Source organism: Leptidea sinapis, chromosome 24, assembly GCF_905404315.1.
Source record: "Leptidea sinapis chromosome 24, ilLepSina1.1, whole genome shotgun sequence".
In the NCBI taxonomy this organism is placed as follows: Eukaryota; Metazoa; Arthropoda; class Insecta; order Lepidoptera; family Pieridae; genus Leptidea; species Leptidea sinapis.
The window spans coordinates 4,155,340-4,168,807 of NC_066288.1; the positions used below are offsets into that span (position 1 = coordinate 4,155,340).

General features: G+C 32.4%; 1 protein-coding gene across 1 annotated transcript; it reads right to left on the minus strand.

The window, feature by feature from the left end:
- Positions 1–4,746: 4,746 nt before the first annotated feature.
- LOC126971644 (inactive pancreatic lipase-related protein 1-like) lies at positions 4,747–13,412 on the minus strand. Its single transcript, XM_050818011.1, has 5 exons — positions 13,286–13,412; positions 11,571–11,739; positions 8,323–8,729; positions 7,479–7,682; positions 4,747–5,223 (listed from the first exon to the last, which is right to left on the minus strand). Exons 1-5 carry the CDS (start codon positions 13,326–13,328, stop codon positions 5,000–5,002), a joined length of 1,047 nt encoding a protein of 348 aa, XP_050673968.1. The 5' UTR covers positions 13,329–13,412; the 3' UTR covers positions 4,747–4,999.
- Between the last annotated feature and the right edge of the window lie 56 nt (positions 13,413–13,468).

Here is a 13,468-nt window from a genome sequence, read left to right on the forward strand (position 1 = left end):
CTCAAGGGGGCGTTATCGCCCACGTTGAGAACCTATGAATTCTAAATCCTCAATTCTTCTTCTCAATCGGTCAGTCTTGTCAGAGTGGTCGTTGTTGCTTAGATGATGCAACATTAGTCGCCATTGGTCTCCTTAGTTCTGGGTGGCACTGCCTACCTCGCGATGCTTGTCCACTTTTGACGGTTTGTAGCATTGCGGGAGCACTCCACCACAGGTGTCTGGATCACTGGTTTGATAAGATCCGTCGCGTGATCGCGTGGGAGAGCGTCCTCTCGTTACCCCTCCACCTGGCCCAGCTCAATCGATCCTTCATTTCTGGAGATGTCACCGAAGAACTTCAGAATTTGTAGTTGCACAGTCGACGCCTTAGACTTTCTCTTCAGTTCTTTTAAGATAGCATTGTTGGTTCGGAAAGCCGTCCAAGGGATCTTGAGGAGTCGTCTCCAACAGCATATCTCTTCAACAATTTTGCGGCGGTCTCGGAGTCTAGGGGTCCAGGTTTCAGCCCCGTGGTTATGCCGTAGCTTTCGGATATCCGGACAGCTCACAACCCCTGGAAATGGAGATAGTAGAACCAAGATAGGTGTAGTTGGCACCACCTCACAGTTGGCAATGTGTTGAAATTCTAATCTGTTATTATTTACGCGGTCTACTATCATCATCTTGGTTTTAACTCTGTTGATTGCCAGTCCAAATTCAAGGCTGGTTAAATCCTCAATGAATTAGCGGAAATATTTAAAATCTCTTTCATTAATAACTTGTAGATTTCTACGATTTTATCTTTATATTTATAAGGATAAGTAAACGTAAAAAAAGATACGACTGTTTATGCCGCAAAAAGCGTTTTTCGACACTCTTAAGGGAATCTAACTTTATAGGGTCCTAGCTGACCCAGCAAACGTTGTATTGCCAATTGAAGTTATAAAAAAAATCAATAATTAAAATTTTTGGGGTATAAAAAATAGATGATGACCGATTCTCAGACCTACCAAATATATCGTACAAAAAATTTATCGTACTACAATTATTGTATTCAATTGTCATCTTGGAACCCTATTGCGGATCTGTAGATGGAACAGAATAATATAAATACATATTATGATTAAAAAACACGGGTTGATCGTAGAAAGGTGAAAAATTGAAATTGTATGTATTTTTCAATGTTGAATCATAATATTTTAATAAAAAATATTTGTCAAAAGCATAATAAAAACTATTAAGGGGCACCCTTATCATTTAGGGATATGAATAATAGATGTTGGCCGATTCTCAGACCTATCCGATATGCAACCTACTTTCCTTTAAACCGGTTTACGGCTGTTTTCAATAACGTAACTCTAGTTACGGATATATTGCTATCGCCGTTTAATGACAAGATCTTATATATCCATAGTTACGGCCAATATATTTATAGTCCAATACTATCTATCAATAGGTTATTGAAATGTAAGTAAGCGTAAAAGGATAGATTTGTCTACCTCTAGTAACTTAAACTAAGGATAGATAGGTTATTGAAAACGGCCGTTAGCCGTTTCGGAGGAGTTTGGTAACAAACACCGCGACACGAGAATTCTATCTATTAGATTTTTGATTGACCTAGAACCATTGAGTTTGGCAAGTTATACCTTCTTATACTATAAGTGTAGGGTCTGAAAACTATATAGTTTTAATTAAATAATTTTAAAAAACAGGGTCTCTATGAAAGGAACGGCGCGACGATCCAAATTTTTTATTCAAATTCAAATATTTTTATTCAAAATAGGATGTGAAATCACTTATTGAAAGTCAAAAAACTACCACCCATTCCAAAATGAATGCCTCAGGCCTGAGAAGAATGGGCGCAACTAACTCAGCGGGCTTTTTTATTCATCAAAAATATGTTTTACAATTAAAGTACAATTTACAAAGTAACATTGTACAATTAAACTTATTATTTAATAGCCTGAGGGCGGTCGCTCCATTCCCAATCTGTGGTACCATAAGAGAGTCATTTATGTTATAGTAACCTTTACCACACAAACGTTTTATAACAATTCTTTTGAATAACGTAATACTTTTGTTTTGAACATTCTCTGGGATCCTGTTGTAAAAGCATATACATTGCCCCACAAAAGACTTGTTAACTCGACTTAGTCGATTAGCTGTGTCATTAGGGGCCAATTGTTTGAAATGACTTCATTGGCACAAGAATAAAAACAGATTTTTATGATTTATAGTTTTGAAAGATATACAGAGTGTCCCAAAACTCAACGATAACCTGGTACCGGGCGAGAGGCCAAGGTATACCAGTTATGAAAAAAATAAGAAAAAAAATCTATGTCACTTAGTCAAGCGATGATAGACATTTTTCGAAAATGTTAAAAATTTGACACCCTTTGTCGCATTTTTAGGTACTGTGATCGCAATTTTCACAATTTTACAGAGGTTTTTTTAAAAATGTTATCTCAAATAACAGTGCTATTAATGGTAACCACAAATGAAAGTAATATTCATTGTTAACTAAGTAAAATAAATTAAATTTTGACGAGTTATGGTTTATAAAATTTATGTCAGTCAACTTTGACACTCTACGTTGGAAAAAAAATGTACTACACTACCTATGGCAAGTTTTTTTAAAAGATGGCCCATTTAGTCTAGATTTCAAAATAGTACAACACTTGCCATTTTTCTTGCCAATAAAATTGCTATTTCTTAGAATCCAGAGAAAAGGTCTACTCAAAACCAATTCAAAATGTAACAGAATTGCTCCAAAAAATTGATGCAGCATCAGAAGAAATCAATGCGAGGAGATTTGCAAGACTGGTGAACAGGTCATTTCTGAGGCGATGCAGAGCTTGTATTCGTGCTGGAGGGAAACAATTTGAGCATCTGCTTTAATTTTAGGATAATAAAGTGTTACGATAATTTACCGTTTTAATTTGATTAAATTTTCCATGAGTTCCTTTCGCAAAAAATACGAAATAGCAATTTTATTGGCAAGAAAAATGGCAAGTGTTGTACTATTTTGAAATCTAGACTAAATGGGCCATCTTTTAAAAAAACTTGCCATAGGTAGTGTAGTACATTTTTTTTCCAACGTAGAGTGTCAAAGTTGACTGACATAAATTTTATAAACCATAACTCGTCAAAATTTAATTTATTTTACTTAGTTAACAATGAATATTACTTTCATTTGTGGTTACCATTAATAGCACTGTTATTTGAGATAACATTTTTAAAAAAACCTCTGTAAAATTGTGAAAATTGCGATCACAGTACCTAAAAATACGACAAAGGGTGTCAAATTTTTAACATTTTCGAAAAATGTCTATCATCGCTTGACTAAGTGACATAGATTTTTTTTCTTATTTTTTTCATAACTGGTATACCTTGGCCTCTCGCCCGGTACCAGGTTATCGTTGAGTTTTGGGACACCCTGTATATCATAGTTTTCTAGAAAAACAATATCGGGTTGCACTCTGGGAGTGGAGACAGAAGTGAAAACTTATAAATTTTAAAATACATTCAATATTCTTTTATGAATCATCGTTAACAATTTCGACAACTCATTAAAATTATTACAATCTAAAATAGAAATTATAGGTTCATGGTTACTAAAACAGGAAATAAAAAAAAATACTCGAATAATCTATATTTCATTTATCTAGACGCGTTCGCGGTCGCGGTATGTACATGCATATTGCATATATACACTATAGTTGCGTCTCGTAACGGTGTCGCGAGTCCAGAGATTTTATCTCATCTAAAAATATGCGTACGGCGCTAAAAGATGTTTTTACTTCAAAAAAAACATGCGGAACAATGCTTGGGACAGCCGATATAAGTGAAAACTAAGAAATTTGTGAAGTGTATCGTCGAGCAGGAAGATCATTATTTATGAGTTAATTTTGGCTTGTAAAGAAGAGTTAATTTCCAATTTAAACTTTAATTCGTGAACATAAACATTAATAATATTAATTTCGCATCAATTGTATTATTAATCAGTAGAGAGTACTAGTCACGTGTATGGTGAAATATAATTTTTATTTATTGCGCTATCGTACACAATTATTACAATTATCTATATATATAAAAATGGATTGCGGTTCGTTAGTCTCGCTAAAGCTCGAGAACGGCTTGACCGATTTGGCTAATTTTGGTCTTGAATTATTTGTGGAAGTCCAGGGAAGGTCCAATTTTGATTTTCCTCCCACGTGTCTCGCGTCGTTCAGAAATCAAATAAAAACAATAGTTTAAAATGAATAACTAATTAGAATTTTTATATCTTTCTAACTTTCTGAGGAGGTAAAATATAAACTTCCGTAAAACACGGGTAACACTTAAAAAAATGATTCCTTTTGTTTATTTTATACAATAGTTAAGGTATTTTATTTATCGATAATGGCAGTACGAAGTCTGCCGGGTCAGCTAGTTTTTCATATAAAAGTGTACACTTCAGAAAAATCAACAGAAGTATACCTCATATAGCTTATGGAAAGCGTTCGGTGACAATGACGCGAGTTCCATGATTTTTGTTTTCCCAAAAAATGCTCACATTGTCGAAAAAGATTTCTTTGAAGTCAACTATTTTTTAATATAAGAGGGGGCAAACGGGCAAGAGGCTCACGGAATGGGTAGAGGTGAGGCGACCGCCCATCTCATCCCCAACAACAGGTGTCAAGAAATGCGTTGCCGGCAAAGGCCTGCCTTGGCTTTTTTTAGATGACCGTGAAATTTCACAAAACTAAAATGATATATAAACAATAATAATGCACTAAATTCATTATAATATATTTAACTAATTTAAAAAATACTGTTATGAAGTAAATAATTAAGTTCACCATACTATATCTACTAGAGATACCTATATTCAATTGACTCAATATTTAATATTTATTATTACAAATTCTTTATTTATTTGATTAGAAAATCTTTAAATAATCTTGACATCATAAATAACTGATAAGTGGAACTAAATATAGATTGAGGCATTTTTTAGTTCCATTAATGTACACATTACTTAGTCCACTGAATATTTGGTTTGATTCGACGTATACAGATAATAAGTTCCCCGAACCGTGGGAGAAACAGGATATCCCATTTTAGCCTCCGGTGCGTCCTTGCATAAACCATTTATATATTGATCCCAACTTTCACAAAGGCGCGATGTAAATCCATTATCAGTTGACGCATAACTTATTGATTCAACAAACAGGTCGCACGATCTTCCGTGACTGCAAGCTTCTAAAAAAAAACAGGAAAATTTTGATGTTGTTATAAAATAGTTAAACACTGCACATGTTGAAAATAGGTGAAGTTTTGTGTTTATCCATTAAAAATAAAATTTATATACACTGTATAAATGATTATAGTTTAGACAAAACTTCGCTATACATACATCACTTCATTTTAATTATAAATACAATCAGAACAGTTAAGAGATCGTAAATATTATGAAGTCAGTTATTTGAACCCGAAAATAATAGAATTATACTCGATAGCTTGCTCACTGTGGTTAGGCGTTTTATTATATAATGTACTATGTGGTTTATAGCTTCAAAATACTTTTCACAAATGCCTCAGTCACGTAGTATTAGGTACCTTTACATTAAAATAACCAAAACATTGCTTTCTTATTGCGGAACACATTTGTGTGAATGAAAATTAGGTCAAGAAAATGGCAAATCATTTAATTCGCAATTCACTTGTTCCACAGGTAGAAAAATTTTTACATTCATACTTTCATTGATAAGTATAATAATTTTAGGCGGGATTTTCTAAAAGTTTAATAATATCTAATAGTTCTATTATTTTCCAATACAAAAATCTGTGTGCATGTTAGGTTTAAATAACTTTATTCTCATTAATCATCATATTGTCACTTACATGAGAAATTAATATTTTAACAATTAAAGTAGGTACTCACAAACAATGATTTTGATAGGTACAGAATGCAATACAATGTTAGGCAAATAGATACGAGTAAGACATAAAACAACCTACATATGTTATTGAAACGTTTCATAATTATTGAGTATATGCCTTTGAAGGCTCGCTTTAAAATAAGTCAATGTTTTGGCATTTCTTATTTCTGAGGGCAGGTTGTTATATATCTGAACTCCCTCAAAGGTTATTGTCTGTTTTCTATAATTACTTCTCACCATTGGCAGCTCAATATGACTAGCTCTTCGTGTAACATTTCTGGTTAAATTCTTTTTTTTAAAGAAGGATGTGTTAGGGTGAATTTTTTTTATTTAAAACCTTGTAAATGAGTAAGCATGTAGTGTGTGTGTATAATTGTCTGATTGTCATAATTTTTGTTTCTGTGTAGATTTTTTCAGTTGAAGTTAAGTAAATAATGTAATGAATATATAAGATAATGAAACAGTAGCTTTACTAGTTTATTTTGTGTTGTCTGTAGTTTAACTAATTTCGACTTTGCAGTACACTCCCATATTTCTATGAGATACAATAGGTGTGGTTTAACTAGTGAGTTGTAAATTATTGTAAATCAGACACGGCGTGGAATAGATCTGACAATGTTTCGCAACATACCAATTAGAGATGATAATTTTGTTCTTACTTTATCGATATGTGGAATCCATGCCATATCACTATCTAAAATGAGGCCTAGATATTTCTCTACTTTTTTTTCTTCGATTTGTTGATTATTTATTCTTAAATGTGTGAAAGGTGGAATAGTTTTGTTTTTTGCTTTAATGATGATGTACGAGGTTTTAGATATGTTTCTCTAAAACTATTTAAAAGGTTAATTTGAAAGTATTGAAAAATAGTATTAAGATCGGCCTGTGCAAAAGAAACAAGTTCATTAATTGATTTTCCAAAGTAAAAAAGGCAAGTGTCATCAGCATAAAGGCTAATCTGTCCGTGCAAACCTATTTCATGAATGTTGTTGACATAAATTAAGTATAAAAGGGGTCCTAAGATTGAGCCTTGAGGCAGCCCGTATAAAGGTGACAAAGGCTTTCTTTGATGATTATTTATCTTGATAATTTGCTGCCGTTGACTCAAATATGATTCATTTTTAGAACTATTCCTGTGATACCCAGATTTGCTAATTTCTGTAGTAAAAGTGTGTGACTGACAGTGTCAAATGCTTTTTTTAAATCGATGAAATTAAAAAAAGTAGATGTCTATATTTTTTGGTCAATGTTTGTTTTTATTTCAGTAAGTAAATAACTAAACTATAGTAGCAGATACAGTACTGAATTGTGATCTAAAACCATATTGATGGTTGGAGAAAAAGTCTATTGAGTTAATATTAAAAACTAGTGGTGTATACGTCGCAGCCATCAGGTTCTAGTTTTTCCGCCAATTAATTGATTACTATTCCTTAACATATATGAATGGGATAGCCTTCCAATTGAATGGCTGATTTAAGTTCCGACATATACCCACAAAACTACATGAAAATTACCCAATGAGGGACTGTACCCTAATGAAAACTATTTATTAAAATAAATGTCTGTCATAAGTACCTTGTTCTACTATATTACCAGTACAGCCTGGTTGGATTGGTTTGCCTCCATTGGGAAAAAAGTCAACATGCCCACAATTGCTTGAAAAGCCCAGCACTCCAGCATCAGTGTGTATTACGTCTACAAAAACTGCATCACTTTTATCTAAAATATATTTATCTGGCAATTTCGGCACTTCAAATAAAGGTCGTGCGGGATCTAAGCCTGTAAAGAAATATGTGTGAAATAGGGATACAATTGAACTTGGACACAGTCTGGCTCGTCACGGCGTCGTGGGTCAGGTACCTTACCAATGGGCGGCTTGTGGTGCCTGGTCAGTCCTGTTATTTGGTAACACAATCATATTGGTAATATTACATTTTATGATATAAGTATATTTACATTAATTATTTTACTTAAGTTGATAAAATGCTCGCACCATGACTTTATTTGCTTAGAGTGTGTGGATAGATGCAACTGTTACTTTTTTGAAGATTTTTAATCATTTAATCACTTCTTTTGTAACTTACACATTTGATTATTTTTGGTGCAGCTCTTTGTATCCCTACATTGCGTAAATATAGTAAAAAAAAGTTAAACTGTATTATATTGATATAAAAAAGTGATAAAATAGTTACTTGTCATTAAAGCGTTTTCCGAAGTGATGGTAATTTACGTATCTTTGACATGGATAAACACATACGTAAATAAAAAAAAATAACATTAGATCACTTCAGGTAATTTTTAATCTAAAGTTGTTTAGTAACTACTTCAATATATTATATTATTTCAGTAACTAAAATCTACATTTGATCGATAGATTTAGTTTCGAGTAATGCAATATTAACTTATGAAGAGTGCTTACCAGTTATCCTAAATACAGGGTCATCTTGAGTGTAACTTCCAGCGTAACCCATTACATGGGCACCTAGGCTGTGACCTATTAGATGGACCATATCACTTTTTATGCTGTAACTTCGTTTTAGGGCATTTATCAAGCGCGCAACCTTCTTGCCCACATGTCTCGTAGCCAGTGCCGAGGCCGGATATAAGATGTTCTGTGCTAAGCTGCTCCAGTCAACAGTTATGACGTTTAGATCCATATCTTGAAGGAACGTATCTTTCATATCCTCTAACCAGCTGGCATTGTTCGAAGAAAACCATCCATGTGTTATAATTTTAACATCGTTTGCTGCATTGAAGTATCTGCTTTTAATAAACAAATCGCCGGTTCGAGGTAATTTTAATCGTTCCGCTGTATTCTTATTATTTCTGAAAAAAATTATAACGTTGTATAATACATCTCGTTCAAAGTTCATCGAACTGCTGGTGATTTATGGTGGTAATATTCAAGTGATTATATCAGAATCGTGACGTATTGCTTTAAATTTTTTCTCATACGTCGATAAAGAAGTTTCACTTCAAAAATGTTGAATGAAATTAAATGCAAAGTAATTTTGAGAGGGGACTGTATTTATTATACCTACAACTATCTATTAAAGAAAAATAGGTTAAAAATATTTTTGTTTGAGTGCTGTGTACACACCCACTCATAAGAGCTCTTTAGAGCGCGCCTTCGACGCGGAAGACGTGGCAAATGAAATATTTATATACCTAATGCGGAAGCAAAACTATCGTAACTTCATAACTACTCGCTTGATTTTATTGAAACAAAAACTTGTGTATTTCTATATGATATTATATAATCCTACTATTTTTCGTGATATGACGGACTTTGTCATATTCTCTATTTAAATATAACGGTTATATCAGAGATGATAACTATTGTTATCAAATATTACCTATTGGTAATCTATGTGGTCTTATGACTTGTCTACATACAAACATCAACGTCAAACGAAAGATTTGTTTTAAGTTTGTTACTGCATATATCCGCCGTTTATTATAACATAAATGGCTTTCTTAATTATACCACAGATTGGGAATGAACCGACCGCCCTCAAGCTATTAAATTATAATAAATTTAATTGTACGAAGTTACATTATAACCATATTTTAATGAAATAAAAGTCGGCCGCCGAGTATTTTGCACTCGTTCTTCTCAGGTCTGACACATATTTCAATTTGAATTTTAGGGAACGATTAGAATTTTTTTGGATTGAAAGGATTGTTTATAGCTACCCGCAGATGTGTCCAATTGTTAAACTATAGTTTTTGGTTATTTCAATAATAAGCATATGTATACAAAAAGTATCATTTCTGTCATAATCTATGTAGACATATGAATGATCTAAATTCTAAGCCATATATCCTTACCGTACCTCCGCTGCGCTTTGTCTAGATACCGCACCACTTAGGAAGAACAATGGCAACTATTAGATGCTTGTGTGCGTGGCATCTTGACACTCAATGGCATCTTTCAAATTTTGTAACATACGTGTATTTGAACGCAAACGCAACGGCATTTTAATTTGAATTATTAGCAACGTTTAATAGTACATGGCACGTCAACGTCACACATTGTTCGAGACTGGCTCGAGTACGTCCACTTGGGCGTAGCTTACGTCCACTTAGTTGCCGCACTTGCGACTACGCCTGCGGTATCTAGTTGGAGCGCAGCGGAGACCAATCCTTAATCTAGAATATATAAGGCTATGTATAAATTCCCTTTCTTTACACTATAGTGGTCTAATAATGCATTTGCTACTAGATTTTCTAATATATAAAATTCTCGTGTCATGGTGTTAAACTTTGAACTCCTCCGAAACGGCTTGACCGATTCTCATGAAATTTTGAGTGCATATTGGGTAGGTCTGAGAATCGGACAACATCTAATTTTCATTCCCCTAAATGTTAAGGGTGGTCCACACGATTTTTTTTTTAATTTTTTTGTCATTTATTTTTTAAATTTGTTTGATTAGTCAGCATTAAAAAATACATACAACTTCAAATTTTCACCCATCTACGATCAACAGTTACTTTTGTATCGCGATTTTAATATCGGCAATACAACGTTTGCTGGGTCAGCTAGTATTTATATATATATAGATACTTTATTTATGCATTTGATAGTTCGTAATCAATTTCCGTGTGAGGTAATAGATAAGGAGAGTTTATAATACTTAATAGCGATACAAAAAGAAAACCCATTTCAAATATGCATGGTATATTTAAAACGAAGTAATTAAAAAGTAAGAAAAATATATTTCTCTACAAAATTTCGTAAGTTGGTGGTAATTACTTTTTAAAGTTTAATTTTTATTTACCTCGTTTTAAAGTAACCTATCTATATTTTGCGTTTTTGCTTTTAAGTCGATATTTTCTTTGTTTTGGGACAGTGCAGCCGATGTTAATATCATCTTTGTGCTGCAGAAGAGGGCTATTGGCGCCATTTATATCCTAGGACCTAAAGAATCATTGAGAGAAAAATTTAAAGAAATTAACATTTTGACTATTGCTTCTCAATACATTCTTGATAATGATATAATAATATAATAATCTATATTAAATTATTAAAACTTTCGTGTGACATTATTAAATTATTTATTAAGTAACCGAAACTAGTCGGTACCGACACCAACAAAAACGTGAGTAAAGCCGTATTAATTGATAATTTAATGTTCTATATGTTCATAAGCACATTGAGGAATTTGCTGGAAACTGTGACAATCGTTATATTAACACGAGAAACAAACATAAAATTGATATGCCTACGGCTCGGCTAAGTCGAGTAAGTAAGTCTTTTGTGTGGCGATGTATATGCTTTTACAACAAGATCCCAGAAAATGTTCAAAACAAAATTATTACGATATTCAAAAGAATTGTTAAAAAACGTTTGTGTGGTAAAGATTTTTTATTTGATTTTTTTCTTTCTTAATGATTCCACAAATTGGGAATGGAGCGATCGCTCTCAGGCTATTAATTAATAATTTTATTGTACAATATTTCTTTGTAAACATATTTTTTGATGAAAGAAAAGCCGAGTTTGTTGCACTCATTCTTCTCAGGTCTGAGGCGTTCATTTTGGAATGGGTGGTAGTTTTTGACTTTCGATAAGTGATGTCACATCCTATTTTGAATAAAAATATTTGAATTTGAATTCGTTCCATTTTTTACCCCACACTTCGATGTATTAAATTTCAGGTTACTAACCTTGTATATAATCTAAGAATTGTATGGCCAAGTGTTAAGCTGTGAAATACTTCTGGAATGCTCGAGAAATTCATGATGTGACGTTGTCCCCCCTCATCTATGAAATGAAGCCATTTCCGGCCGTATCCTGGATCAGCCTCGTGACCTTCACCATACTGATATCTTAAAACTAATTGTTTTTGTTTATTTAGTTACCTTTTTAATTCTTTTACCTTTCAGATTATAAATATACAGCGTGTTGCTCAAATGGCGACATTAAATAAACAGCTATCTAAACTTTGATGGAAAAAAAATTCTACAATTTAAAGTAAATATTTGGAATTTTAAAATTTAGAAACAAACAAAATATATATTTAAGCAACAAAATTTTAATCACCGTTTAATCATACGTGGTCGCATAACTAAGATGTACGTGTCAATGCCTACGCTAGCGAAAAAAACTTTATGGAGAAGATTATTCTAAAATTTGAAGTAAATATTTGAAATTTTCAAACAAACAAATAATATATTAACACAAATAAAATTTGAAAAACAACAAAATTTTATGAACGATGCGGGACTCATACCCACGACCTCCGGCGTTCCGTGCCGGTGCTCTAACCAACCCGCATCGTTCATAAAATTTTGTTGTTTTTTAAATTTTATTTGTGTATTAACCCTAGAAGTGAGGGTTATCACTTTAAAAACATAACAAATTGTTTATATATTTAAGCAAAAAAATTTTAATCACCCTTACGGACGGCACGAAGGAGGTATCAGTGCTACGCTAGCGCGCGGCTACTAGATTTCTTAAAGGTTGTTCCGAGATTATATTATAGAAAATTGGTTATTAGGAATATTTGGGTGAATTATGTATTTTATTTTTTAAATACATTTATTATGATTACGTTTAACTAGTTCTACACGTATGTTTATTTAATGTCGGTATTTAGCGCCACGCTGTATATATTGTAGATTTTATTACAATTAAGTATAATTTATTTCCTAAAACATACAGCTCCAATCCAATGGTGAGATTCAATGAACATAGTGTAGAACTTCTTAACCGTAGTTAAAAAAAAAAACAAATCTTAAAATTAAATTAAATAATTGAAATTATGAAACTTTTCAACAAACAAATTGTACAAAAAAAAACGTTCTGAACGGCTACGGCGCGGCGTCCGACAAATTGTTATTATATTATTACTTACAGGGTGTTCCCAAATGATATTATGAATAGAAGATATATTTAGATGAATTATGTATTTATCTTTTCGAATTTATTTTTTATGATTACGGTTAACTAGCTCTACGCGTGTGTTCATTCAATGTCGCCGATGAAGCTACACGATACACGTTTTTATAAAATTATCAAAAAAAAAAAAACTGGTATATCGATTACGTCACTGAAAAAACAATATCATAATTATTATCCCACGAATTTTGGAAATTATTAAGAAGTTTCAAATACAAATAAAACTAAATATTATTACAAAATAGAACTGCAATTTTTTAGAGCTTTTGCTATTAAAAACTATCCTTCTAATATTGTCCTCTGGATGTCACGAGATAACATATCTAGTACAGGTTAATAGGTAAGCCCCTTAAATTAAGTCTGAATTTTAATTAACCGTTCAAGGAATTTTTAAAATATCATCACAGTTTTAAAACTATACTTAATAGATTAATTGTTAATATTTAATTCTAATAATAAAATATTTTTGATATGTACAAACCGATTAATTGAACTACAAAACTCATGAACGTTTTCGGTTTCATTTTAAAGACCAACTGTTGTAGTTACTGTTACACATGAACGTGTTTGTGAAGTCTTTATACATAAAACAAAAGTTAAGGCTTTCATTTCTTGTTTCTCTGTTACCTACAATTTTTTGCTGGTTGCTATTTATCATACATCC

Coding starts and splice junctions, on each gene's coding strand:
- LOC126971644 (XM_050818011.1), bottom strand. CDS start 13,328: ATGAAACCGAAAACGTTCATGAGTTTTGTAGTTCAATTAATCG. Junction 11,740..13,285: donor TTTTGTAGTTCAATTAATCG/GTTTGTACATAT, acceptor AAAAACAATTAG/TTTTAAGATATCAGTATGGT. Junction 5,224..7,478: donor TGGTAATATAGTAGAACAAG/GTACTTATGACA, acceptor GTTTTTTTTTAG/AAGCTTGCAGTCACGGAAGA.